Source organism: Sphaeramia orbicularis, chromosome 11, assembly GCF_902148855.1.
Source record: "Sphaeramia orbicularis chromosome 11, fSphaOr1.1, whole genome shotgun sequence".
Taxonomy (NCBI): Eukaryota; Metazoa; Chordata; class Actinopteri; order Kurtiformes; family Apogonidae; genus Sphaeramia; species Sphaeramia orbicularis.
In genome coordinates this window covers 25766849-25793961 of record NC_043967.1, presented here as the reverse complement: position 1 = coordinate 25793961, position 27113 = coordinate 25766849, and the positions used below count along the sequence as shown (strand labels likewise).

The window sequence follows — 27113 nt, the reverse complement described above, 5'->3', positions numbered from 1 at the left end:
CTACCCTGCACTTCTAAGCTAACGGCTGCCTTGGTTGTCTACATCTATAAAAGCCTACACAGCGGTAATTTCTATGTAAAGGACTGAGGTTAGGTTTTTTTGGCAAAAATCCTTGAGGTCTTTGGGGTTTCTCTTCTGCCCCTCTACAGATTTAATGTACGAAGTGACCTGGATACAGCAACAGCACTCTGAACTTTCCATAAACTTCACTTGAGCATGTGACAATTTTACATATTGAACCTTTAATATTTTCTTAAGCATGTGATCTAATATGCAATATGCAATCAGTGCCCTATTTAGCGCAGATTTTAGTCTACATTCTTTTACCCCAAAGTGTTACGAGCTATTTTACACATCACTGGTATTTACTAACACAAGTTATATTGGGCCATGAAATCTTATCTTATCCTCCATATGTTGACACACATTGATTAGTCTGTATCATCAAAAACTTGCAACACGTGTGCACATGGCCTGACTGTACAGTTGGCAAGGTCATGGTTCACCTATCAGGAGTTTATTAGTGATATCGGGAGATTCCCTTTTTAAAGGTGTGTCTATTGGGTGTGTGTAAACGAATAAGTGTATGGCTCAGAGATAAAGCTGCTTTGTAAATCAATGTTAGAACTGTGGGAGGTGGCAGAAGTGTGTTTTAGCGGTGTGAGGTGTGTGTGTGTGTGTGTGTGTGTGTGTGTGTGTGTGTGTGTGTGTGTGTGGAAAAAGTATGAGCCAACAGGAGCATACAAACATTGCAGAGATCTATACATCATCTACCTTTTCTACAGGTCGGTGCCAGACACACAGATCAGTATTGAGACTAGTGGTATAGTGAGAACTCTGCATGTGTATACATAGGCCTTATGGTATGTATGCTCAGCTAAATAGGGAATTTATACATCCACAGTCAGAGCATGAGACGTTTTGTAAATAAAGACCTGAGATTGAGAAAACCTTGGCGGCAAGTTGGCAGACTCAGGCTAGCGGCATGAGAAAAGTCTTTGTTTGTTTTACCACACATGAGGAATCTGGTGTATGTTCCCATTTATGTAGCAACGAGGCTAAATGTGTGATCAAATAAAAAGATGCTAAAGTGGTCTGACTTTGAACTGTTCTCATTGAAGGTAAGTACAGAAGAAGGAGGTCACTTTGAGCTGACAGTAGAATGTGATGGACATGTGATTTGAAGGCAACACACCCACAAACATACACATTCTCTCACTTTTTTTCTGGTAGATCAACGTACGTGCCAAAGTACACATTTTATGCAAACAAGGTGTTTGTATATGTAAATGACTGCTTGAAAGTCATCTACACTACACAGTAAGTTAGAGTAGATTCTGGACATTTGTATCTGTAAAATATTATTATCCACTACTATTACCCTTTGCATCATGTTGTTTATAATATGACAGATCATATAACTAATCACCCCAGGGTCAACTAAGCGCACTGTCTATTTTTGGTTTTCATATATAGTAGGTCTATGTAAACCTTCTTAATGCAAAAGAATAGATAAATCTAGTGATTAAAAATATGGTAATAATGACTCCAATTTATGTATTAGAAATCTTAGTACAGAGATAAATTTTTAATAAACATAAGGCTGATGGCTGGTAAAAGACTCTTACCAGGAAATGGCTAAATGAATGCATGGAAATTACCACAGGCAATTAGTCTATAAAATATAGAACAGCCTTAGTAACAATTCGAGAAAAAAAAGGCTAATTATGTATTGTTAATTTTACTTCTACAAGTAACAGTCACCCCTATCCATTTATGTATTGTTTTTCTTTTTTTCTCTATGTATGATCTATTTGGTAAATACTATGTTAAATACCAGATAAAATACATATGATAGAAATGCCTGCCTGATGCTGAATGCTAATAAAATATGTTCAATTAAACAAAGAACTTTCAACACAATAATATTCATTTATCAAACATTTTCAGGCCATTTTAAGTCTAGCACCTGAACATAAATTGAATTTTACTAAAACCTCAAACCCACTTAATGCTCAAATGTAATATTACGGACACTCTGAATTACTGCATAGTAGAACAAGCAACACATCCTGGGCGCTCCCACTGGGTGGAACCTCTACAACCCTCTTGAAGATTAAGCAGCTCAGAAAATAGATGGATAAATGTTTATGAATATGCAAACAGAATATGTACAGAGTGTTTTCTGGAACATTTAAACATATTAAGATATGTATGTGCAACATATAATACCATAAAATAATCATCTGCATACAGTGTGTTTATTATACAATGTACGGTTGTTACATACGTTGGGTATAGACACTAATAAAAACTAGTTTAAATACTATGCTGGCATAAAAGTCCTGTTAAAACTGTAAAAAGTCAGACTGAGCACAATTGGAACTTGGTCAAACAAATGCAACACTGAATTGAACATTTAAATAATTGCTTAAATACATTTCAAACAACTTCAGTAGAAAAAACTAAACTAAAAATGCACTTCAAAGAGTAAGGAAATGAATGTGTTTTACTGATTTTGAACTCACTGATCTCCATCATTCTGAATTCCCATTAAAATGTGTTGCTTTTTAAAATAGGATTCATTAAATAAATGGAAAGTTTTTTAATTTATTGTGTAAATTGTATATCATTTGTGCAAATCTTGTGAATAATAAGAAATGTTTTTGAAGACTAAATTGTAGCAACAAAATTACACTTAGTGGTATTGAAGAAATAATCGTAAGATTAAAACTGTAAAATTCATGTAACTGAATTTTACCCGGAGCTTTAGTGAATCTACAGTACTGTGCAAAAAAAAAAAAAAAAACAAAAAAAACCCACTAACATGAGATTTACTTATGATACATATGCATTTGTCTGCATCATGATACAGTTGGAATTTCCAACAAATATTAATGAGCATTAAAAACCAAAATGGGATCATCTGGACAGACAATAAAAGAATAGAGAAGTTCAGATTTGTCTAAAAAGAAGAAGTAGAAATATGCTTGGTCTCACATGACGTAAAAACCATTCAAGATAAATAGAGAAATACTCACTACATGTAGAAACCATTTAGTTCTGATTTTTTTTTTTTTTTTTTTTTTCAAAAAATCCTGTTCATACATCTCCTCTATTTTATTAGTAGATGGACTGAGAAAGAAATACATAGAATCAGTTTAATTCAGGAGAACCTCCATTTAATCTGGTGAGTTTTAAGTCACAATTTTACATTTGATTGTCTGAGAAAGAATGAATTTATTAGAAAAAAATACTGTATTGTAAATACTAATGGTTTTTAATGTGTTACCTGTTAACATGTGATTGCCGGAACATACAATAGATGACTCAGACTTCCAAATGAATTATTGTCCACAATCAACCTTTTGAATGTGTTTTTCCCTACATTTAACCTTTCCTTGGTGATTCATCACTATTGATCATAACATTATCCTTTGCATTTTGCTTTGTTCAGTAAAAATCAGGTATTTTCCTATACTTAATTTACTAATAATGTAGATGCTCATAAAGCCAAGATTAAAATCAGAAGTTATTCTATGAAAACAGCAGAAAAAGTGACTTTTTCAGCAAAATATGTAATTAACTGAACATAAAAACAAGTGTCAACAACCACTGTCATGACAAACTAAATGGGTTTTATTGGTGAATTAATGTTGCAGAAAGTGAGTGTTTCCATGTTGACTCTTCTGAACTTGAAGCAGGTTATATGTGATATTGAAATGACATTTTACCAGAAAATATTTAATCTGATATAATAACTTTTGAATTTACTCCAAACTTTTGTGAACATAGGACATGAGAGAATAGCTGATTTTCACTGAAAAATACAAAATGCAGAGGTAATATTATAATAAATGGTGATGAATCATTTATGGATGATTACATGTGGGGAAAAGTTCATTTGGAAGTTGCCACAAGAATAGTTGTGGGTCTTTAAGGGTGAAGTAACCAATGGATTATCAGAGGCAAATATGAGATATATTAGACACCCCCCCCCCCCCCCAACTTTATTGAAAACATTTGAGTATACAGTACAAAAATTTAAACAAACAACAAGATGTCAAAAGGGGAAAAGCATTTGAACATATACGTTTAGGAAAATAATGCATAGATTTAAAGATCCAAAGCATAATATACAAATAATAGTATAAAAAGTAAATAAATAAATAAAAATAACAAATCTAACAAATATGAATAAATAATGCAACAGAGAGTTCAGTCAGTGTTAAAGAATTGTTTATAAATAGCCAGGGTGTTGGAGCTTTTTTTTTTTTTTGGTTATACATAAATTCTAAAGATTTAATATAATTTTCAAATTCCAATAGGAACATTTTAAAATTTGGATGTTTTCGTACATTTATTTTTTATGTATATGAAATTTTCCAAATAAGATGAACAAGTTTACAACAAATTTTAAATTGTGAATATCATGTTTAAAATATGTAATTACATTTTCGGATGTTATAGTTATCTTTTTATTACTTTTAGATATGATATATTTTTCAATTTTGGACTAGAAATTAGAAGAATGTTCATATAAAAAGAATAAGTGTAGGGTAGTTTCAGAGTAAGAATGACAAAGATATATTAGATTCCTTATGGAAAGTGATATGGGTAGTGATGTATGCAACATGTGATATTCGCAGAAATTATATCGTGTAAAATGTAAACAAACGTAATGACTCCATGCACTGGGAGTGTTATCTGTCCAGCACAGGGGCCGCGGACCCGCCTATGGGGGGGCGGGCCCAAACATGGGGTGAATGGCAACGTTGAAAAAGGGGCGGGGCGCTCTAAAAATTACTACATCCACCCATTCCTCCACCGCATCTTCAGTTTTCAAACACATTGAGTAGACTATCGTGACTCCACTAGACGCGTTTCATTCAACTGGAAAAAAAAAAGAAAAGAAAACAACACACAGCTGATTTTTCTACATTTTTAAGGGTGTAAGGTTCATCAACGAAAAAGAAACAAGAAGACCTGCTATGGCAAAAGGAGAAGGAGGAGAACAATACTCCAACGCCAGTTTATTAAATAAACCGGTCAGCTCGGATGGCATTCAGCTCGCCAGGAAGGTAAGTTCATTCGTTTTTTGTTTTTTGTTTTCTTTTTTCATTTAATTCTGTTTTTTTTTCACCCCAAATCTAAATATTCACATAGTACAAAACGTAGAGTGGTATCTACTTTAAACCACTGAATGAATGAAGCATGCCTGGTTCACTGACATTTGTAGGGAGTGACTCATGGTGCTAAAACGCTCGTGCATAACCGTATTTTAAACCAACGTACGTCTTATAACTGAATTAGGTTCGATATATTAAACGAATTCACATAAAATTCGACGTATTGACTGACTAAATCAATTTAACCGGACACATTTCAAGCCGCCTATAAAAGAAACCGCCGTAGTAGTCGGTCAGTTAAATATAGAAACTGTAATTCACTACCTGGATTTGAACTAAACACTTACTCGTACTCATTAGCCTTAGGCGCGCACTGCTAGCTAATTTTTCTTCTTTTTTTTATAGCGAAGATGCTAACGTGCATCTCATTAAATTGATCACAGCTTTGATTCTACGCCTCAAATAAAAGTGACTAGGTTAATACATGTGGTTCCACTTGTTCTGCCAGCTGTTGGGTGTTCGGAATCGATAATAAATTCAGGTTAAAGATGCTACATTATTGATTTTATATTTCAGATTAAGCCGGTAAAAAAAATGGTGTGTGACTGTGCTGCGTTCAGATCCGTCGTTTATCGTAGGACATCAAAGCAGCCTTGTTGAGGTTTTTCCTCTTTTAAGCGCGTATCAATTACATTTTAAGCCTTCAATCTAACCTATGTGATCAAATGTCTTATCTTGATAGCTTAGTTGCAATGAGAAAGTCCCTTGAGAGCTTTACTGTCACAGATAGGTTTGATTTCCCATATACGTGAATGCAGCAATCAGGAGCACCCACGAAGGCGACGTGTCAGTCACACTGGGGTAAGCTAGTAGGTAATTTTATTTTACATTGAACCACAGGCGAATTATACTGTTATTCACGCCCATGTGATGAATCCAAAGTGGTTAGAATTTATCCTAATACTTTTTTTTCCTCCACGTTTTTAATCACCTTTTAGAATTCACCCCCCACCCCTATCTGCCACATCAGTATACAGTAGCAGCATGTCATTACAGGTAGCACTGATAACAGAAGTACAAGTAACAGTTGAAGTGGCCATATAAAGCTGTTTTTCCTGTCACACTCTTTTAGTGAATTTTATTAGTATGACCTGTGTGATGCAGAACACACACAGTCTCAGTTCTATAACTTATGTAACTGCATACCAAATGCAACTAGGAGTTATTTCAGTTAGTTGCTGAGTGACAGTGACATACATTCACACGCTCTTGGTAATACACACTCAGGTAGAAGGAGGAATATGGGGAGGGCATATGATTAAAAGGCAATGGAATGCATCAGCACAGGAACTGGCTCTAATTACCTATGAGGAAAGAAGGGGGGGGCATTGGAATTCCACAGTTGGTACCCTTTTCAGCTTGCAAGGGCAAATATGTATCACACAGTTGAGTTTGATGCATAGGATGTTATATTCTTTAACCATGGAGACATAATTACCAGGTAGCCCAACTGTTTTAAAGCCAGCCATTGTATTTGGACTTTAGTTTGAATAATTGCCTCTCTGTTATGTTGGTTTCACTATCTCATTTCAGCTATTTGTCACCTAAACAAAGGCTGAGTTGGGTGTATCAACAAAACAGAGGCTGGTTTATCCACAGTAATGCGGTCACAGTGATGTGTTTGTGTCCCAGACTGATCTTACATCAAGAAGTGTCTGTTTTCTTCTCATTGAAAACATGTAGAGCAGTGAAACTTGTCTACAAGGTCACAATGATGTTATCTGGCAAAAGTTTTTCTCTTTGTTTGAGACTCTTAATATGAGCTGTTTGAACATTCAGCCCCATTTATGAGGCGTACTTTTGTCTGCCACATAAAAAAACAAATCAGGCCACACTAAACACAAACTTCTGATTGGTCAGGGAGACAGGTGTGTTTTGACCCTTCTGCCTGCTCACTGTGGCCCAGTGGCAGTCACATCATCGGTCAAACCTGGCAGCCATCCCCAATTGGGTGATTATCCAGCTCAGACAGCTGCCAAGGGGCTGTCCGCCCGGCTTTTGGGCGAGCGTGACACGATGGTGTTGTCATGCCCTGGCACAAGTCAGCAGAGATTTGTGTTTGTATTCAAAGAGTTGTGTAGTGTTTGTCTCTTGAGGAAATTATTACATCTACAGTGGAGAAAATAGAGAAGAATGGGGGCTTGTTAGAATACCAAAGGGTTCTTGTCTCTCAGTGGCTGTCCCTCACTAATGCCAAATACGCTCCATTATGGTTAACTTTTTGCCAGCTGAACCCTCTGACTTATAAGATTCCTTGGCGATTAAGAATTTGGGCCGCATTCTTTGAACTACACTGCAAAATGTGTTATTTTCATAATCTGGCTTAGAAGAAACAGGCTAGACTAAAGATTTAAAGAACGAAAGGTTGAAGATTAGACTTTGGGAAAAATTCAGCAAGTTGCCTATTTTAAAGCAGTACGAATATAACTGTATACTGCTGCTGTCACCCTGCAAGCTCCTGCCGTCAAGTCTGCAGAATCGACCCCTCCTATAATTACAAGGCCAAGGCCTTGCCAAAACCTGAATGGGACTGTGAACAGCTGCACTTGCTTGACTCAAAGGACACTGCCCCAAAAGTAGATAATACTGAATATGCAAGATTTGACAATTTGGTATAATTTGTCAGGCATTGTCTTTCCAATCATTTGCTGATGTATTCTATATTTCGTAAATCTTCCTCTCTGTCTAATGTAATGTCTTGGAATTTTATTCTGAAATTTTTCTATTTCTGTTCTCTTCTTTTTTTTTCTTTAGCATGAGCGCAGGAACAGGTTGTCAGTCTGCAGCAAGATATGCTACGCTATTGGTGGAGCGCCCTACCAGATAACAGGATGTGCCTTGGGCTTTTTTCTGCAGATCTATCTCCTGGATGTGGCTCAGGTGAGTTGGATGGGATTCTTTTACACTTGTCCAGACATTAAGTGGCACTTTAAAATCCTACAGCATGGATAAATATAGCCTCCCCACTGGGGTTGAGGACATCTTAGAATCATAGTATGTATCCAGTACTGTCTTTGCCCTTTAGTCTGTACTGTATACCCCTGCACAGCATGTGAGTTGGCCTTTACGACACCTCCCTCGTTGTGTCCACCAAAGCTCAGAAACTAAAGGGCAGTAGTCCTGGAAAAAGTTTCCCTATTGTTTCCATTGCAGATGCCAGAGGTGTAACATCAAAAGGCTTACCGTGGCTTACTGTTTAAAAAAAAAGTGTTTGGAGAGGAGGGGTGGTAGCACAGCAAGGAGGGGCTCGATTTAATGGGCTCTGACACTAATCTGATGCTTAAGACCCAGATAGCATGTAAGTCAGTGGTATCCAAGGGTTTGGCTTTGTCTGGCTACTTTTGATTGTTGATTAAAAGTCTATTGGGTAACACAGCAAGGAGCAAATTGTACAGTCAGGAGCATTCATTGCGCCTGGCTTCCACTCAGGCGTGTCTCTTTACACAATGCAGGATGAATAGACTACAGATGGGGCTGCCAAATGGCACCATCGCTGACAGGATTGCTGGAGGATATATTTTTTGTAACTTTCACAAAGCTGACCTAAACACTTCTAATTCATGCCATGTCATACCACACACATCTTCGTCAGGCCATTGATATCTGAAGCATAGATACACTCTATAAAACAAGCAGACATAGCCTTTGTGTCTAACCTGTAATTTGTTCAAGAGGAGAAAATGGTTTTGAAATTTAAACTTGTTGGTAAATGGAGAAGATGTGGAGCTGGGCAAGAGTGAGTTGTGAAATTACTGCAAAGTTACTGAAAATACTGTCCACATGTAAGAAATGTTGTTAGTTAATGTAGGCTATTTGCAAAATGTTAACACATGCAGTACCAGTAATGCCAGCTCTGTATGGCAATTTAGCTGCCTCATTAGGAGGCTAGCCAGCATACCATATAATGCAAAACAAAATGAATGCTAATATCAGCTCCTATTGCTAATAAAATCTAATAGGATGGGGTTGTAATTAAATAGTGGCAAAGTTCAAGTGACATTTACTTCCCTTGACAGTCTTGTTAGTATAACTTGACAGCTTCAAAGTACAGTAGGAAGACAAATTTTTTTTATTAATTTAAACAGAAGCTCCAAAAGCCCATAAAACAGAAAAAGCCTACTGTTAGCCTTCTTATCAACTGAGTATTTATTACAAAAGACACCAAACAAACATTCCTGGAAAAAATGACTGACTACAGAGAAGTATATGTTTGTTTGTTTTTTAATATAAGTCAAGTGGTTACACATGTATTTGATGCTAGCATTTAGTGAGCATCAATGGTATTACAGCATAAAGATACTTCTGCGTCAGTTTGAAGCTGTGGTTGTTTCTCCTTCAGTCTAAATTCAGGGATTTAGTGACCGCTGGCATTTAGTCATGAAGTGGATAACCTACTTGCACTCATGTGTAACACCTTTGGCTCATTTCCTTACAGCGCTCATGTACTTTAAGGGTGTGCCTGTTTTATTAGTTTATTGTTTCTTTCCTGAATTAAGTCTTCCTCTGCCTTTACAGTTGGATCCCTTCTATGCATCCATCATCCTGTTTGTGGGCCGAGCCTGGGACGCAGTAACAGACCCCACAGTGGGCTTCCTCGTCTCCAGAACCCCATGGACACGTTTCGGACGCATGCTGCCTTGGTAAGCCTTTCCTGGAACTGGTTTGATAATTTACAATTTAGAAGGAAATGGGTCTAATTTTACCAGGAAGCCCCTCCTTCTACGGTATCATTCCCGTCGCCATAAACCTGTTTGCATTACCTGGCTGATAAAATCAAAGGGAGCGACCACCAAGAGCCTTATTACTCATCATTTTTACTCCAAAAATATCTATTTGGTCATTTCTGTCGGCAGCTGTGAGTCAGACCTTTCAGTGGAAGTTTTCACAGCTCTACATGGCACATGTGTCAGTGTTTGGGGGCGGGGTCTCGTGCAGGGGCTCCGGTACCAGCGTCATCAACTCCTCACGGAGGTTACTGTGGGTCATTCTGATGCAATCTCTCCCATAACACTTCCTCATTGCCCACGCATGTGTCTGTTTAAACTCTATAACCCCACCCACCAAATACCTCCCAACACTCAGACACACACTCAGCTGCTACAATGCATTCATACTGTGAAATATCCTATATACAAATGCGTTTAATTTATATATAAATGCTTGAAACACAACTACCTTTAATTTTTTTTTTTTTTTTTTTTTTTTGGGCTACACAATTACCCCTGGTTCTTGTGTATGTGCTGGCCTTGCACATTTCCCACAGCATAGCCTTTGGCGTGGAGCTGGTAAATATAACTCCTGCCTGTGAAGAGATCTCTGTGTTTTTTCCACAGAGAATTCCTCACACTTTCATCTCTGTATATTCCTAATGAATGTATCTTTTTTTTTTTTTTTTTTTTGTCAATTTCAATCAAACTAAAAAATTCCGCTCTGAGGAGCAGCATTGCCATGAGAAAAGCTACCACTGCCTTGTATGATTGTCTTTTTGGCAGTTCCTAAGCGTGGCAAGCTAAGGGCGTGGGATGCCTGTGATGCTGCAGGCCTTTTTCACTGAAAGGTTACTGACCGATTTTCTTTATAGCTGCTATATCCCTTCCTCCACCTCCCTACTCCTCGGCCTCGCCTATAATCGCAGAGTTCTAAGTGTGGCCTTGAATATTATAGGACTGTCAAACTTTGTGGTCAGAAAAGTCACATGCTCTTCTTTTGGCCTGTGTGTGAGGGGTAAAATTCACACTGTTAATACGACAGCAGCACAGGGTAGAGTTTCACCATGAAGTGATGGCCTATTAACGTTAAAGATCACACACTTGCTGATAAAGTATTGTTATAGCCTGATCAGAGGGAGATGTACAGGCAATAGGAGGAAGAAGATGCAGAGCTAGATGGGGAGGTGAGAAACGGACGTTACTGTGACGGGCCAAGGTAAATGTCCCAAGGGTCAGGGTGGCTTTGTAATGAGCACCACAGGGCAACAGAGGGTTTGACTGTTTGGCTTGATTAGAAAACTAAAATCCCCCAAGAAATACATGTGGGCTTGGGGTTAATATGGGCTCATCTGGGAGGTGAAAGTCCCAGATGGTTGTCTCTTCACTCAACTGTGTTAACGCTCCTTTGGGTGCAGTACCTGCATAGATAATTATAAAACAAAATGAATTATCAGCTGTTCCCTAGCCATAAATACAGTTCTTTGGCAGTTCTATTAATCTAATTTGCACCATTTATTTCAATTATTTTTCTATGGAGGTTTTACGATATAAGGATGGTGCTTGTGAAATAGAGAAAATACCGTTTGAGGAATAGGCGGTTTTAATAAAGATAGTCTGGAGAAGGGAAAAGCAGGTAATCAAGTAATCAACCGACACGTGACTTTGGTAGAAATGAACAGCCTCATTAGAAACTAGCTAAATGTCAGAGCCAAATTATCTAAATAAATGAATAAAATATGCATCACACTAGCTAAAAACAGTGTGTCTTGCAGCAGTTTTTTATTACCTCCGCCACGAGGTATTTTGATCACTTTGCTTTGTGTGTTTGCATATTTGTTTGTTTGTTAGCAAGATAACTCAAAAAGTTATGGATGGATTTTCATGAAATTTTCAGGAAATGTTGATACTGGCGCAAGGAACAAATGATTAAATTTTGGTGGTGATAGGGGGGGAACAGATCTGTCTTGGCAGAGGTCTGCGCTCTCCGAGTGCTTTTCTTGTTTAAGATACTTTCCCTCGAAGTCCGACATTCCAGTTGAGATGCCTGATAATAGCTGTGCAGATAGTTTAGTGTAAAAAGTAGAAATTTCCTCCAGCAGCTACAAAAGACAGGAAAGGGACATTTTTTTGAAGGTAATTATTCATATTGTTTTAAGATCTGTTATATTAAAGATGTATAATGTTGATGTAGTCAACCGAATGTGCATTGTACATCCTTGAGCTGCTCGTAACAGCTGTGCTTTATGCATGAATATCTGCTTAACTAAGCATCTTGTAATTGTTGTCCTGGATGTGTGAGGTCGGTATCATTACTATGATTTTCTGTCGGCATGGAGAAGCTGACATTTGAAGCAAAGTCTCACAGAAGTGGGTCATGCTGGATGCTGCTTATGCTGAGTGAGATTCATTTTGTCCATTTGTTGAGGGGCGGGGGCGGGGATGTAGGCGAAGAAAAGATGCAGGAATGACTGGCATGTTTGGTCACATTACGATCAGTTCAGTTGTGAAGATGTGGGGATGAGTGCGGCGGCTCTATGCTTTCGCCTCAGAGAAGGGCGGAAACGAGAAGAGAAAAAAGGCGCTCCATCTTAAAAGCTGGGGGAGGGGTGGCACACATCAGGCTCGCTCCTCATTGGTCCAGCCCATAACACACCACTGATCTCAGCCAATAGGGGCCCGGCTCTCGGCTATGAAGGCCCATTTGGATTTTTAAAGAGTGGCTGAGGAATCCTCGGGGTTACTGCAGTTCAAGTCGTGAAGCAGCGGCAGAATGACTTTTACTGTTGCTGCAGTGCTACCGGAGGAGTCAGAAGTGACACTGTGCACATTTATTAAACAAAATAATGACTTTCTTTTGATGCTTTCTGTTAAGTTTCCATTGAGTTTAATGACACAAACTACCTGTCTTTCTTCATATATAATGAAGCAACTGGGATTTTTTTTCTTCCCCATAAGCCAAATTTTTTGTTAAAACATAACACACAAAACTTATTTTTTAAGCTCTTTCAGACTAGAATTCTTTTTTTCTTCTATTGCAGGTGTTCAGTCACCAAACCCTATAATTATGCTGAGGAAAAAACAAGTTTGGATATCGCTCCCAGCTTATAGAACAAGTATTGACTGTAACTATAACCTGCCTGAATAGTGTCACCCCTCCCATGTCAACACTGCTATTTCAAACAGAGATGGCACTTTTATAACCTACAGTGTCATTCAAGATCTGTGGCGATGGGGCAAGTCTGGGCTTCGCCTTGTAAACGGAAGAAAGATGTGACTTTTCTGTGGAAAGTCTTTTGCAAACGACATGGGATGCTTGTGAAACTTTTTGATCTTCTTTTTGTCTTGGGGTTTTCATCATTGTTGCTTCATTTGTATTATAGGTTAAATGTGATTTACTGACACATTCAGGTCAAGTAGAACTGAGTGATTTGGCTCCAAACGTATTCATGACAGTCTTTTGATCATTTTAACGATAAATGCTTAATTTTTATTTCTTATAATGTGTTTTATTGAAATTTAACAGAATAAATTGGCTATTGGTGGTTGTAATCTATTATGGAGAGGTACAAATCAGTCTGTAAGAGTGTCTTTTTTTTTTTAATCACTGTGTATGTATTACACAATTTTAATATCACACAACCATTTTTCAGATCATATGTTACCCTTTGCCTAACTCATTAACCCCGTCTGCTGTGGTTAAATGTTGCCAAGCAGCTTGTTTAGCCAGTAGGGTATGAACAAAACTTTTTTTTAATTAATCTTGGCACATGCTCATACTAGCGAGGTGGAGATGAGAGAAAAGTGCCTGAGGTTGAATGATGCAGAAAATCTGCAGATTACATTATGTTCATACCTGTTTAGTAGGACGACTGCAAAAAATACCTTCCTAACTGTAGTGTCATATTGGTGTAAGGCAACATTCGATCTCATACGCCACTCCTGTACACTCCCACACATGGAATCATCACTGAGGTGTCAGACATAAGAAATTCTCTTGAAAGCTCTGTTGCTTTAAACCACATAAAAAGACTGATTCGTGGAAATTCTCAGCTGTTTTAATTTGGGATGAAAATCATGTGAATAAGGAGTAATAATAAGTTGCATCATTTTGTTTCTATGCATTCCACTGTGATGCTTACGTGGCTTCATATCCTAACTGGTGACGCTAAATCACCTGATGTGATCACAGTCAATGTTTCCCGGTCGATTGTAGTACAGTGAGCAGGATGCTGACGGTTGCTTCCTGCTCTACAAGTCAGCCTCTTATTTCCAGAGGCGTGGCCACACTCGCAATCCTGCATGTGATTGGAGAATGTTGATCTGACCATAGGAAGCAGACGAACTGGAGAGAGGAAGTGACCAAAGGCTTTCCTCTCAACTGTTCCACAGGATTTTGGGATTTTTTTGTTCCCAGCAGAGTGACATCATGGTGTGATTATGTGGGATGTTAAATATGTGAGGAGGGGTACAGGATTTCAGCAGAAGCGTATTTACAAAACTCTGCTAACATGGTCTTAGTCACACTCCTTCCTTCCTCAGGAATCTGCATATGATTTAACTGCACGTAAAACAGTAGATAGTGAATTGGTCATCCCTAGATAAAAAGAAAAGAATGTGTGAGCTCTTTCACAACATGTCACAACAGTCTTATATCTTCTTCCAACTCGTTCATCAAGTCATACTGGGAACTGCACCCATTTCATGCATGTGAATACCAGGACCATTGTGTTTGTGTTCATGATAATCATGCTAAATGGTGAAATACTCATTAGTGCTGGCACAGACTGAATAAAAGACACTTAAATGGCCTCTATACGTTATGTAACGACCGAAGCCTTTCCTCATAAAGACAACTGTTTACAGCGTAAATGCTTCATGCACGAGTAGGATCACGTTTTTCTTCCACTAATGTTGTTGTTGTCGTCTTTTCTCATTCCCCCCCCCATGCATCCTTCCTGTCCACCTGCAGGATCGCGCTGTCAACCCCTCTGGCTGTGCTCGCCTATTTCCTCGTGTGGTACGTCCCTCCTTTTGAAGATGGCAAAGTCATCTGGTACCTTTTCTTCTACTGCCTCTTCCAGACCCTTCAAACGGTGAGTGTGACATATGTGCAAACACTGAAAAACAGCTACTTGTAAGCAGCATAAACAGTGATTTCCAAATAACATAACATACAAAGTATAATCTGTTTAATATGAAATAACCTTAAATTTAAATACATTATTAGAGCTAATTTGGGCACCACATGTAAACATTCAATATAGATATAAAGTGGGTTTTTCTTGAACTACAGTGGTGGGAGACAAAAAAAAGATTTCAGACATCTCGTGTATTTGTGATCTATTGCATTAAGAACCACTCTGAAGTCATTGAACTCTACCAAGTGTTGTGTCAAACTCCAAACACTCATGCTCCCTTCTGCATGTGCACCATCATGTTGAGGTCAAAAATGGGTGTTTCAGCAAGACAATGACCCTTAAAACACATTCAGGTCATGACATATTGAAACTGCCAAGAATTTAGCTTGCATTGGATTTGTGTCTGTCTGATGCAGCCATGCCTTTTAAAACATTTTTCTTGGTAGTTCTTCTAAGTTCAACTGAAAATGAGCAAAAGTAGTACAGTTGAACCTAAAACTACCAAGACAAACGATGACCTGGGATGAAAAAGCCTTTTGAAACGTAAAAAAGACTGTTCCGCAAATATTTTATGCTAATATTTGAGATTGAGTACAATTTTAAGGGTGTCTGAAACCGTATTTCCTCTGCCATATTTTGGTGTCATTTAGTAAATAGATTTTGGAAATCCGTTTTCTAGCAGAACCATCGTAATTCTAAATATGTTTACTTTTAAACAATTTTTGGAGTCTCTGAGCTCCTTTTAAGTTTTCCTTATTTTTGTATTTTTTTTTTTTTTTTATTTCTTCTTGTGTTTAAGTGAAACCAGCCCTGTTCATTCTTTGACTACTTAAGTTTAATCCAGCAGCTAATATTTTACTCTTTCTTGCACTACTATTCAGCTTTTCTCGAATCTCTGGTGACCAAATCACTACTCCACTGAATGCATTTTTTTTTTTTAAACAGTGGTTTCTCGTCATTGTTTCCTCTTTTTCCAATCTGTTGAATCACCCAACTCCATTTTAGTTTCATCTGTGAAGTGATTTTCCTGGTTCCGGACCAATTTATTTTTCATTGGAACACTCTGAACCATTACAATAGTGTGTGGAAAAAGTGTAGTAGTGTAGCAGTCTTTCCAAATCTGTCAGCGGTGTAGTAAGCTACCATGCCTTAAAGTCTCTGCATGACCAAAAATTGAAAGAAAGCCTTGCATTCATGTGTCTCATCTCTGTGCTTTCAGTGTTTCCATGTGCCATACTCTGCCCTCACCATGTTCATCAGCTCCGAGCAGAAAGAGAGAGACTCTGCCACCGCATACAGTGAGTACCGGAGCTAAAACTCAGGATGGGAAATTATTATCCTGACATATAACTTTTATTTAGTGTGTCACCACCTCATTAAATGTCTGCCATGTGTCCTCCTGTGTTCAGGGATGACGGTGGAGGTTTTGGGCACTGTAGTCGGCACAGCCATCCAGGGACAAATAGTGGGCATGGCAAACGCTCCCTGCCTTCCAGGACCTGCTGACCTCTTGGCGTTGGGCAACACCTCTGCCTCTCACGGAATCAATGACACCGAACACGGCATTTCTCTGGACCACACGGTAGACTCTGCACCCTGTCATTGTCACACATATTAACCCATGAAGACCCAGTGCTACTTCTGTGTCAGTTCCCAAATTTTCCTCTAGATTGAATCTTTCTTAAATGATTTATCACCATTTATTATGATATTATCCTGTGTATTTAGCGGTTTTTCAGAAATCAAAATCATGTATTTTCCAATATTTCATTTCCTGGGCATGTAGATGTTCATGGAAGTTCAGATTAAAGCTGAGGGTTATTATGTTAAAAAAGGGAATTTTTAAGCAAGTGTCTCCATCCACTGTCATTTATCAAACTCCATGGATTTTACTGGTTAATCAGTGTTGTTGATGACTGTTTCCACGTTCACTTTCGAACCTCTGAACGTCCAAGCGGGTCATATCTGATGACAAATTGCATTTTACACCAATTGCTTACATGGATTGATAGAATTAGTGGCTCAACAGGTATTAAACAGTTTAGATCAGTAGATGATTTTAGTCACCAGTGCATGTTTGGGTCTTTATAGGTTAAATAAGAAGGCTTAAGTTGACATTTTGGTGCTACATGCACTTGCTCATTGCTTTTCTTCTTATTCCCCTATAGAAAGTGGCCTACATGATTGCATCTGGTGTCATCTGCTTAATCTACATCATCTGTGCGATTGTCGTCTTCTGTGGTGTGAGAGAACAAAAGGGTAAGCACTGTGGTTTCCAGTCTGCCTTATTTTGACTTTGAAGGAAGTGAAAGCGTAAATGAGGATAAAAAACCCTTCATCTTGTATCACATATATCATAATTTTTGCTTAAAATGCTAGATATGAAGTGCAGTTTTGATTCGAAAACTCACATAGTTGCATAGAGGCTGTGAATGTGGCTTTAACTCAGGGTTAAACTGCCATAAAAAGCCTCAGTTGAAGTAAAATTCCTGATCAGATGCAGAGGAATACCCATCATCCATGTGACGAAGCTGTTTTGTTCTCGTCCAATGAGGATCCACAGTCATTGCCGTGAACTGTGGTATGAGTGTGGGCTGACGTGAGCTCACACTGTTAAATTAGAAGCCTTGTGACCAGTGATGGAACTAATGGACATGCTTGTCCAGTACAGAGCGAGCCTGAATGGCAGCTCCTTATTAAGAATCAGCTAAAAAACAACACGTGCTGTTAGAAATGAGGGATTTGTAAATGAATTAAATTAACGCTACATCTTCATTTGTGCTTTCCTTTGTTTTTTCCTCCTCCAGAATCTTGTCGTCCCAGGTCAGAGCCCATGTCGTTCTTCCAGGGGATTAGGCTGGTGATGGGCCATGGACCGTACGCCAAACTGGTCATGGTCTTCCTCTTTACGTCACTGGGCTTCATGGTGAGTCAAGAGTTACACATTTAATGTATAGACACTTTCTGAAGTTTCCCCTAAGATTTTTCTCCAAGTTTATGAATAAAAAAGGGCTTTATTTTTGTTTATTTTTATTTAGCTGGTTTTAATCATTTCAACTCTTTCCTCTTTATTTGAAATGCTAAATCTCTGGATAATTTTTGCACTTTACTTTGTGTAAAGCACACGTCCTGTTTATGTCTGAGTGGAGTCCCTGTGGATCCTTACTTAAAACCCATCACAATAAAAGTAATTGTTATTGAAATGTCTTGAATCAATTGTAAATATGGATTTAATTGACATTGTGTATCATGTTAGCCAGCTCCATTTCTAAGCAGTAACTACTGTAGTTCAAACAGTAGCGAGTGTTGAACTTTGACCCTAGTGACCCTAATGATTTTCACAGAAAAATCACCTGGAGTCATCTACGTAGAAATGACAACACAAGCAGCAGAGGCACAGGGCTCATGGATGAGGGTGAAAGAGACAGTTGTTGGCATTGATTGATTGAATGAATGCTTATTAAAAGTACAAGACACTTTAACTAGGACGACCGTAGACCACTCATAATTTACAATTCCAAATGAAAATGTTAAATAACACACAACTTGCATGCAAAAGGCCTCATCTGCATTCAGCTCAGACAGAGGACACTGTCTCAGCCATCCTTTAGTGAAGTTAGTGAAGTTTTTTTTGTTATGTCCTAAAATCTCAAAAGTAATTTGTAACATTTATTTTACAACTACTCATCAAAGGCCTTTCTTATTCAGTAAATTTGTTTACACCAACAAACAACCACATCGATGATAATCATTCACTGATTTCTGTGAAGATGACAGTTTTTCCACAAATGTCTGTCCTCTAGAAACTAGACACTGTTCACCTGGAAATGGAGTTGGTGAATGTCAACACTGAGGCACAAATCCCATGTACTAAAACTGAAAGGCCTTGTTTTATGTTAATGAATTGAACTCTTAAATTAAACTCTGAGTGACAGTGTTGATAAACTTTAATCTAACTTTCCTGACATCTTTCAGTTCCTAGTTAAACCTGTAAAACCGGACTCAAATGTGATTTGTGCTTTGCAGCTCCTGGAGGGAAACTTCGCTCTGTTCTGCAGCTACACTCTGGGCTTCAGAAACGACTTCCAGAATATTCTGCTGGTCATCATGGTGAGTACGAACACACAGGTAGCCCTTTCAGACACACAGACAGAAAGATGCAGTGTTCCCATAGCAATGACCACATTTCCCTCAGCGCATGAAGCCATGAGCAGCTCCTTTTTAATGCAGAATAAGTTAAACCGTCGGCCTCTGAGTGCACACAAAAGGGCCAGCGCATAAATTGTCTTCAATTACAAGGTGGCTCTGTACTTGGTTTAGAATGTATTGTCTCAGGGCTGCCCATTACCATGATGTGTGTCCACTCAACTTGAATGCCATCCCATTCCCACAGACGGTAACGGAGACACTCAGCCTCCCTCCTCATCTCGCTTTATTTTGGATCTCAAGACAAGGTTTTTACATCAAAGACTTGTGATTCTGACAGGTTTTATCCACCGTTAATCCATAGATATGTCTACTGTAGCACGCACAGGCCAACTGTAAAGAGTGAGAAAGCGCAGGTTAGTGAGTTTGAAAAGATTACATGGTTTGATCCTTTGCTTTATGGAAAGGATTACAGAGCCAAAGCAGTGACCTTTTTAAAGTACATTTATTTAGTGAAATGACTTCTCGGAGGCTCCGACATGGTGAGCTTATGTTATGAAGTTATCCATGATCGGAGCTAAATGATCCTAATCCGCACCTTCAGTAATTTTGAAGAGACTAATCCAAAGCTAATTGGAAAAGAAGTAGACATAATAGAAGGAAATGACTAAGAGGCGGTGGTTTCACTGTTCGTTACATAATCCAGTCAAATGCCCCTCAAATTAATAGAAGGTCCAAAGACAGGAGACGTTGTCTGAGAGCAAAGGGGGAGTTCATCAGATGAACACAGAGGAGCTTTGTGTGCATTCTGCTAATGGGAAACACGTTGCAGAAAACAGGCTGCATGGCTAGCATATTGTTCTCCACCTTGAGTCACAGTGAATGATTAATTTGATCAGGCTGCTCAGTATTTGTGTTAGAGGTGTAACTGTGCTCCACTCCCATGGAGAAGGAAGTGCATTTGAATGTAATTATGATGTTTGTTATAACGATAAAGACTTACAACCTGATGATAACGGTGTTTTATTTTATTGAATTGGCTGATAAGGCTGATTAATACAGATTTATTACAGTTAAACTAAAACTAGGAGCAAAATAGTATCAAAAACAAAGATGAAACAGTTTTCCAAAATAAAATAAAGCTACAATGAATCATGCAATGAAATAGTTACAGGTATAGCCAACTTAATGGATGATGTACAAGAGTAAAATTACAATCATGCATTCCTCCATCCTGTTTTGCAGCCTCTGTAAATCCAGGTTTGATTCATAAGACTCAAACTAAGTAAAAGCTAGACTAAAACCAGTCAGTTCCTCAAATTAAAATGACTTGTACACTTTCAAAACTGACTGAAACCAAGACTAAACAAAAGTAAGAACTAATGCATATTTCAAGATTGAAGTGGTAGATTAAGATCTGAAATGAATCAGGAAGTGCCCGTAGATGTAGTTGGGGAAGAAGATATGCATCTAATCAAGCTGCTGACAAATCATTTCAGATCTGTTGCATGTGAATATGCACTCACTCGCAGTGACAAACCACAAAAAACAGGTTTTTTTAACGGAACAGAAGGAAGTAATTGTAACACTGATGACTATGCAGAGGCAGACAACTGATGTGTGGGAGCATTATCTGTTAAAGAAAAGGTGGGAAAAACACTGTAGCACCAGGGATTTGTGTAATCTTTACCTTAGTCAAACATAGAGAGGTCAGAGGTCAAAGCGATTGGAGCGAGTCCTCCGCTGGACCAGATGATGACCCCCTGCAGATTTCTGCCTTGCATTAAGATCGAGTTTGTTTTGGGAAGCGCTGTTGTTGCCGTATTGTCTCCGTGTGCACTGTTATGTTTTGCAGACATGAGAGGTCAGATGTGCTTCTGCATCAGCACGCTTAAATTCCTGTCGAACCCAAACGGAAACACAAGCATTTAGAGTATGCAGCTCAGTGGTCACTGCTTCTTTAGTGTTACATAATTTCCACACAGGTTTCGTTATACTGCCCCCGCTAAATCCTGTTATCCTGCAATAATAATAATAATCTAAGGCCTTCTGTGGAATTAGCTGGACATGTCAAAACAAAACTGTTCCTTTAACCGACTCTTAATGTTTTTTTTCTGGTTTCCCTCAGCTCTCCGCTACTCTGGCCATCCCCTTCTGGCAGTGGTTTCTGACTCGCTTTGGGAAAAAGACGGCGGTTTACGTTGGAACCCTGGTAAGGCCCACAGTCATGTCCAGACACCGCTTTAAACCACGTGAAACCTGCAAGATTGACAGGAATTAAGGATTTAATATTCTCCAACAAATACGGAGTAGGGAAATGGTTCAAGCGTCGTCAAAAGTAAATCTCCAGTGTTTCACCAGAAGTCTCATGTCGTGTGTTTGTCTTCCCTCCAGTCTGTGGTTCCTTTTATGATCCTGGTGGTGTGTGTGAGGAGTAATCTGATTGTCACCTACATCGTGTCCTTCGCTGCTGGCGTTGGAGTGGCCGCAGCCTTCCTGTTACCCTGGTAAGACACCTGTTCTCACTCACTACATGTGCAGAATATTCAGGTTTTATTGCCTTGGATTTAGAAAAAGACAGTCTCCCTTCTAAAGTTTGATGACCCTTGAATAGCAAGATGAACAGCCACTGATTTTTCTTTCTACAAACCCTTGTTCGTTTTAGGTCGATGCTTCCCGATGTCGTTGATGATTTCCAAGTGCAGAACCCTGACTCCACCGGCCACGAAGCGCTTTTCTACTCCTTCTATGTTTTCTTCACCAAATTTGCATCTGGAGTCTCATTGGGCATCTCTACACTTAGTTTAGAGTAAGTGTTCTCATAAAAACATATGCATGCACAGCAAATAATTAGAACGTGATGCAGGCCCGTGAATCAACTTAGTTTGACACAATAAAAGTCATGAATGAGGTTAAGCCAAATCTCTCAGACAGAAAATCCAACATCAAAGTAGGAATTTTTCTGCTTTTATTAGATTAAGTACAGTAAGGCTGAGTGTAGAGTGTGACTTGTGTGCACATCACATGACTGACCCTCCAGCAGAATGGGAGTCTTTGATCAGTGATTACAAAGCTTGGAGTAGTTGTGTATTTTTTGTATGTTTTGATTGTCTTTTTACTTTTCATTTTGAATGTATTTTTTGAGGCAGGTTTTATAGGTATTTCGTCTCTTAAGTTTTGCTTTCATTAGTTTTGGTGCTAGTGTTTGTCTTTTTTTTTTTTTTTTTTTTTTTTTTAGTAGTATTAACCAGAGGAGGCGAAAAAGTCTAGCAATACAGATGTGCTGCCCTCTGCTGGGGTGAAATTGTCACACAGCTAAAAATATGGACATAATATTTCATGTTCACAACACTAACCCTATGTAGATTAGATGCTTTCTCTGTAATTTTTATATTTTTTTTGCAATTGAAATACATAATCAATAACTTATCTTTATCCAGTAAATCTTAATTTTCTTTGCTTTTATCTTAATTAATCAAAATTTCCCACCTAGTTTTTGTTATTTTGTTTTCATTAATGTCTGTTACCTTTATGATTAAAGTGAGTTTATTTTCAATTTAACTCACTCTTCTAAGGCTAATGTTTAGTGGTTCATGATGAATAGAATAGAATAGTCTTGGTAGGTATTTGCATTCCAGTTTGAGCTGCTGCTTCAGTGTCACTATTTTGTAGTCATTTTTGGCAGTAATGGCGTAAGTTTTTTTTAATATAGTAACTTTTTGCATATGACGCTGTTTTACTTGCCAGTCATTTTAAGCAGGGTGTGTTCTTCCTGTTCTAGTTTTGCGGGCTACATTACCCGTGGCTGCAGCCAACCAGAGGCCGTGGATTTAACGCTGAAGCTCCTGGTCTCTGCCGCCCCCATCGCACTCATCCTAATTGGTCTGGGTATATTGTACTCTTATCCAATCGATGAGGAGAGGAGGCAAGGCAACCGCAAACTGCTCCAGGAACAGAGGTACAAAAGGCTCAGGTTGCGCAAATATTTGTGTTTGTGTGTCTGTGAGGCAGGACTCCAAACTGACGTCAGTTTTTGTTCTCTCTCAGGGACAACGAGGCAGATTCGGAAACCGACTCAACAGAGCTGGCCAACATGGTGTAGCACAAGCCCCCGGACCCCTGGACCAATCGAGTGATCGGTTGGTACTTTGCACTTAGCGGGACCAACGGACCTGGGACTGATGAAATCCACAGGACCTGCCTCGTCCAATCACACTGCTGCTGTTCAATGTCTACAAAAACTTGACTTTTTCAAAACGTGTCATGGCTTCTGCCACGTTGAAGCCTTTGGAAAACAATTCCCCTACCCTGAACGTGTGATACTCACCCTCTTCTTCTGTTCTTTCAGATCTTAAAAGCCTTAGTTTTTTTACAGCACACTACTTTTGAGTACTGCCAAAAACCTTTTTCTAAAGTTTGGTGTTGTCCTCAAGTTGAAATTGCACAAATATGGAATTGTGTTGAGGGCAGTCGACATGTTTTGTCAGTGCCACCTGCCACTGATGGTGCTATTCGCTTGAACTGAACAGTTTCCATCTTTGTACACAACGGCATTGAACATTAATGACCTTGAGCACTGCGTTAAAAACGTTTCAAAGTTCAGACATTTAAACATCACGAGAAACTTGAACAAACAGTGAAAAACGCCTTAATTTCAGCTCCGTCTGGGGTTAAAATTTCCAAACTGACACTTGGATCAGTCACTTGCTCTTGAGTCATTGACTCAGTGTGTATTACAAACACATTTTAAATGTGTGCAGACTTTCTTTGTTTTCACAGTATCTCAAAGTTTACAGAAACCATTCGGTCAGATTGTTTCTATCTCATTCCCATCCTACTGGCTTTTCTTGAAGAGGCAGTAATGTGGTGTCGGACCTTGTGGCATCAGAAAAACAGGCTTGTTTTAGTTCTCCACCATCATACTGAAACCACTACAACAGTAACGCAGTTATTTGCACAGATAGCAGCAATGTTAATCCCACAAATACATAATTTATATGAAATAATTTAGAGGACAGCTACTGAAGATGCTTTCATTTACTGCATACTGAGAAAAACCATGACCTCAGACGGTACTAATTTAGAGCTATGACTATTTAATTATTTATTAGTTCTGATTTTACTGTGTTTTGTTTGCTGGAGAATAATATTTTTGCAGTATTTAAACCTCTTTAAGGCCTGTAAGGTTTTCAGATTAGGGCTGGGCAAAAAAAAAAAAAAAAACTTTTTCCAGTGTATCCAATGGACGACTAAAGATTTTAATTTTTTCCCCATCAATATAAACTTTAAAAAAAGAGAAAAACAGTTTATTAGAAGAATACATCATATGTGCAGAGAACAAATAACAAAAAATCTGAACTTGTACAGGTGTGAATGTCTGTCTGTTAAAAAACACAAATAATTTACTATAACTTTACAAAACAAAGCACAACCATTAGGAAACAACTGCCAAAATATGTTCATCATTAATATATTCCAATAAAATGGTTATGTTGAATATTTGATGAGCAAGAAGGGTATTCAGAGGAAGCACTTACCTACATTTTTCATCCTAAATTGTTTAAAAATCAGTATGATTAATCCGACTGATGAGATATTTTGCCCAGCCCTGGCTCCAACTGAACTGAGGGTTTCAAAGTGCTAAAAATTCAGTTAGTTAGAAAAAAAAAAATCAGATTTTTAAAAGATTCACACTTTTTAATGCATGCTACCATCACTACTGTCTTTGCTCCGTGTGCAATTGAAAAGGGAAACGTAAAAAAAAAAAAAATTGCGGGCTGAGGAACGTCTTGTAGCCTCCCATGGGTGTGTCTGAATGTTGCTTTTCTTTGTATATATGCGTTTATTGAAGGAACAACCAGAATGCTTTGCTGTCATCTCAGTCCCAGTCATGAAAATGACGACTGGCATATTTCATATCTGTTGATATGGAAATGTGTACATACAGTGTCATATGTTATACATACTGTTCCATCTTTGACATGTTACTTCTGACAACCGGGTTGCCGATGTGAAAAGTGTCATATTACATCCACATTTTTTTTTTATTTTTTGTTCTTTCTTCCATTCTGAGTAGAGTACTGTACATGTTAACACTGTGCCATTTGATTTGTTAATACCCCCTGTATGAAATGTACATCCTGTAAATCTCTTATTTTATTTGTCAGTGTATTGTCTTTTTATGCCAGTGAACTTCCCTCATGACTCTTGAGGCCGTAGCCAAATGTGTGAGCTTTAACCCCACAGGGGCACACAAATGCCTTGTGACACGCCTCTTGTGCATATGTATATATTGTATGTAAACATGTAAATACCTTTGATATTTGGTGCTACAAGTGAAATGATCGTATGTACATTGTACTGTAGTTATTTAAGGAAAACAAATGTTGCGAATGAAGATATTGTTAATAAATACTAATTGTTTACTGTGAGCAAGTTGCAAGACATTTTTTTTTTTACTTGTCAGTTCTGTTGAGAAATTGTATTTACACTTTAGAGTCTGACTCAAACGCTTTTGTTTTCAGCAGGAAATATTAAAGGTTGTATACATATACTACAGGTCATACTAAAAAAACAGACCAGCAAAAATGTAGATTTTACAAAGAAATGCTCATTCACGACATTGGAATTGGAAAAAAAACAACTTTTTAATGAATTAAGTACATGTGAATTATAAATGATATAAGGACAAATCACTGTCTTGCACCAAGTTCATCTTATTTAAGTTTATATATAGACTACTACTGACACCCAGTGTATTAGTTTAGTTTTGATTTTAACAGAAAAAAGTCATGATAATCAGCTTTTTTTAAATATAATGAATACCATATTAACATGTAAGAAAATAAATAACATTTAAATCAATATATGTTGTTGTATATGTAATCTTGGTGAACCTTTTCCCATGGTATTCCTCACAAAGGGATGAGCTTGACTTGGCTTTGACTTAAATGTGCTTTTGTAAATGTATACATTGTAATACTTTTATATTGGGAATGGACCCCAGGAAGAATAGTCTACTTTGGTAGAGACTAATTGGGATCCAAGAATAAAGAATAAATCAGCTGCCAAACACTGTCCCTTGACTTCTTCCAAATGTTAGAGGTCTTGTTGTTGAGATTCACATTATGCTTTTAAGATAAAAAAAAAAAACAAAAAACATGGTTGTTAAACAGTTCTGTTGCATCACTGCTCATATGGAAGAAAAAGGCAATGATCAAAAAGACAAATGGAAAAGGGTCCTACAACATATAAGAGTAAAATGATTACAGTAGTTTGTGGAAGGAAAAAGTCAAAACCATACGTTAGATCCATATATAAAACCCTGAAAAAGGAACATGACGCACATGCTACATATAGACATTACTGATGTCTGTAATAGTCTATGTTCAACAGGTAGGAGCTCATGAATGATGAGAGCAGGTGATTATTACATGGTTATGGTTTGGGGAGGCAGGTTTCAATCCTGCACCATATGTCATGGAGAAAAGTTAGACCCATTAGTCTCAGTGGTGTAATAGTTTGGAAGACATAGAACATACTGTCATGATAGTGATAAATATGATCAAGAGAGGAGGTATAAAGAAATATACTGCAGAAGGCAGGTCCAGTCTGGTGTCTTGTGTTGTTTTTGAATACAGGACAGGAATGTGGTGAAAACAGAAACAGAAAAGGGTGTAGGATATGTATTTTAGACTGGGATAACAAACAGGCTGTAGGTGTTTTTGTTTTTTTGGGGGTTTTTTTGGGGGGGGGGGTCATGAATCAGTAACTTTAAAATTAATGAAATATCTATGTATTGTAATTTAACATCACTCTTTAATGATTAAACTGTGTATATATATTGACCACTCAAATTGATTCAGATTTAATAAATAAATATTTTAATAATCTTTTATTCAACTTAATATTTCTTGAGACTGTTGACACTT

General features: G+C 38.0%; 1 protein-coding gene across 1 annotated transcript; it reads left to right on the top strand.

Annotated features, from left to right (window-relative positions):
* The first annotated feature begins 4824 nt into the window (after positions 1-4824).
* On the top strand, positions 4825-25613 carry mfsd2ab (MFSD2 lysolipid transporter A, lysophospholipid b). The gene is made up of 14 exons (XM_030148202.1): positions 4825-5081; positions 7944-8069; positions 9705-9829; positions 14868-14991; positions 16256-16334; positions 16446-16618; positions 17205-17295; positions 17844-17962; positions 19063-19146; positions 21311-21394; positions 21577-21689; positions 21848-21991; positions 22964-23140; positions 23230-25613. The coding sequence occupies exons 1-14, from the start codon at positions 4992-4994 to the stop codon at positions 23282-23284; spliced, it is 1584 nt and encodes a 527-aa protein (XP_030004062.1). The 5' UTR covers positions 4825-4991; the 3' UTR covers positions 23285-25613.
* Positions 25614-27113: the final 1500 nt, after the last annotated feature.

Coding starts and splice junctions, on each gene's coding strand:
- mfsd2ab (XM_030148202.1), top strand. CDS start 4,992: ATGGCAAAAGGAGAAGGAGGAGAACAATACTCCAACGCCAGTTTATTA. Junction 17,963..19,062: donor TTACGTCACTGGGCTTCATG/GTGAGTCAAGAG, acceptor TGTGCTTTGCAG/CTCCTGGAGGGAAACTTCGC. Junction 23,141..23,229: donor AAACTGCTCCAGGAACAGAG/GTACAAAAGGCT, acceptor GTTCTCTCTCAG/GGACAACGAGGCAGATTCGG.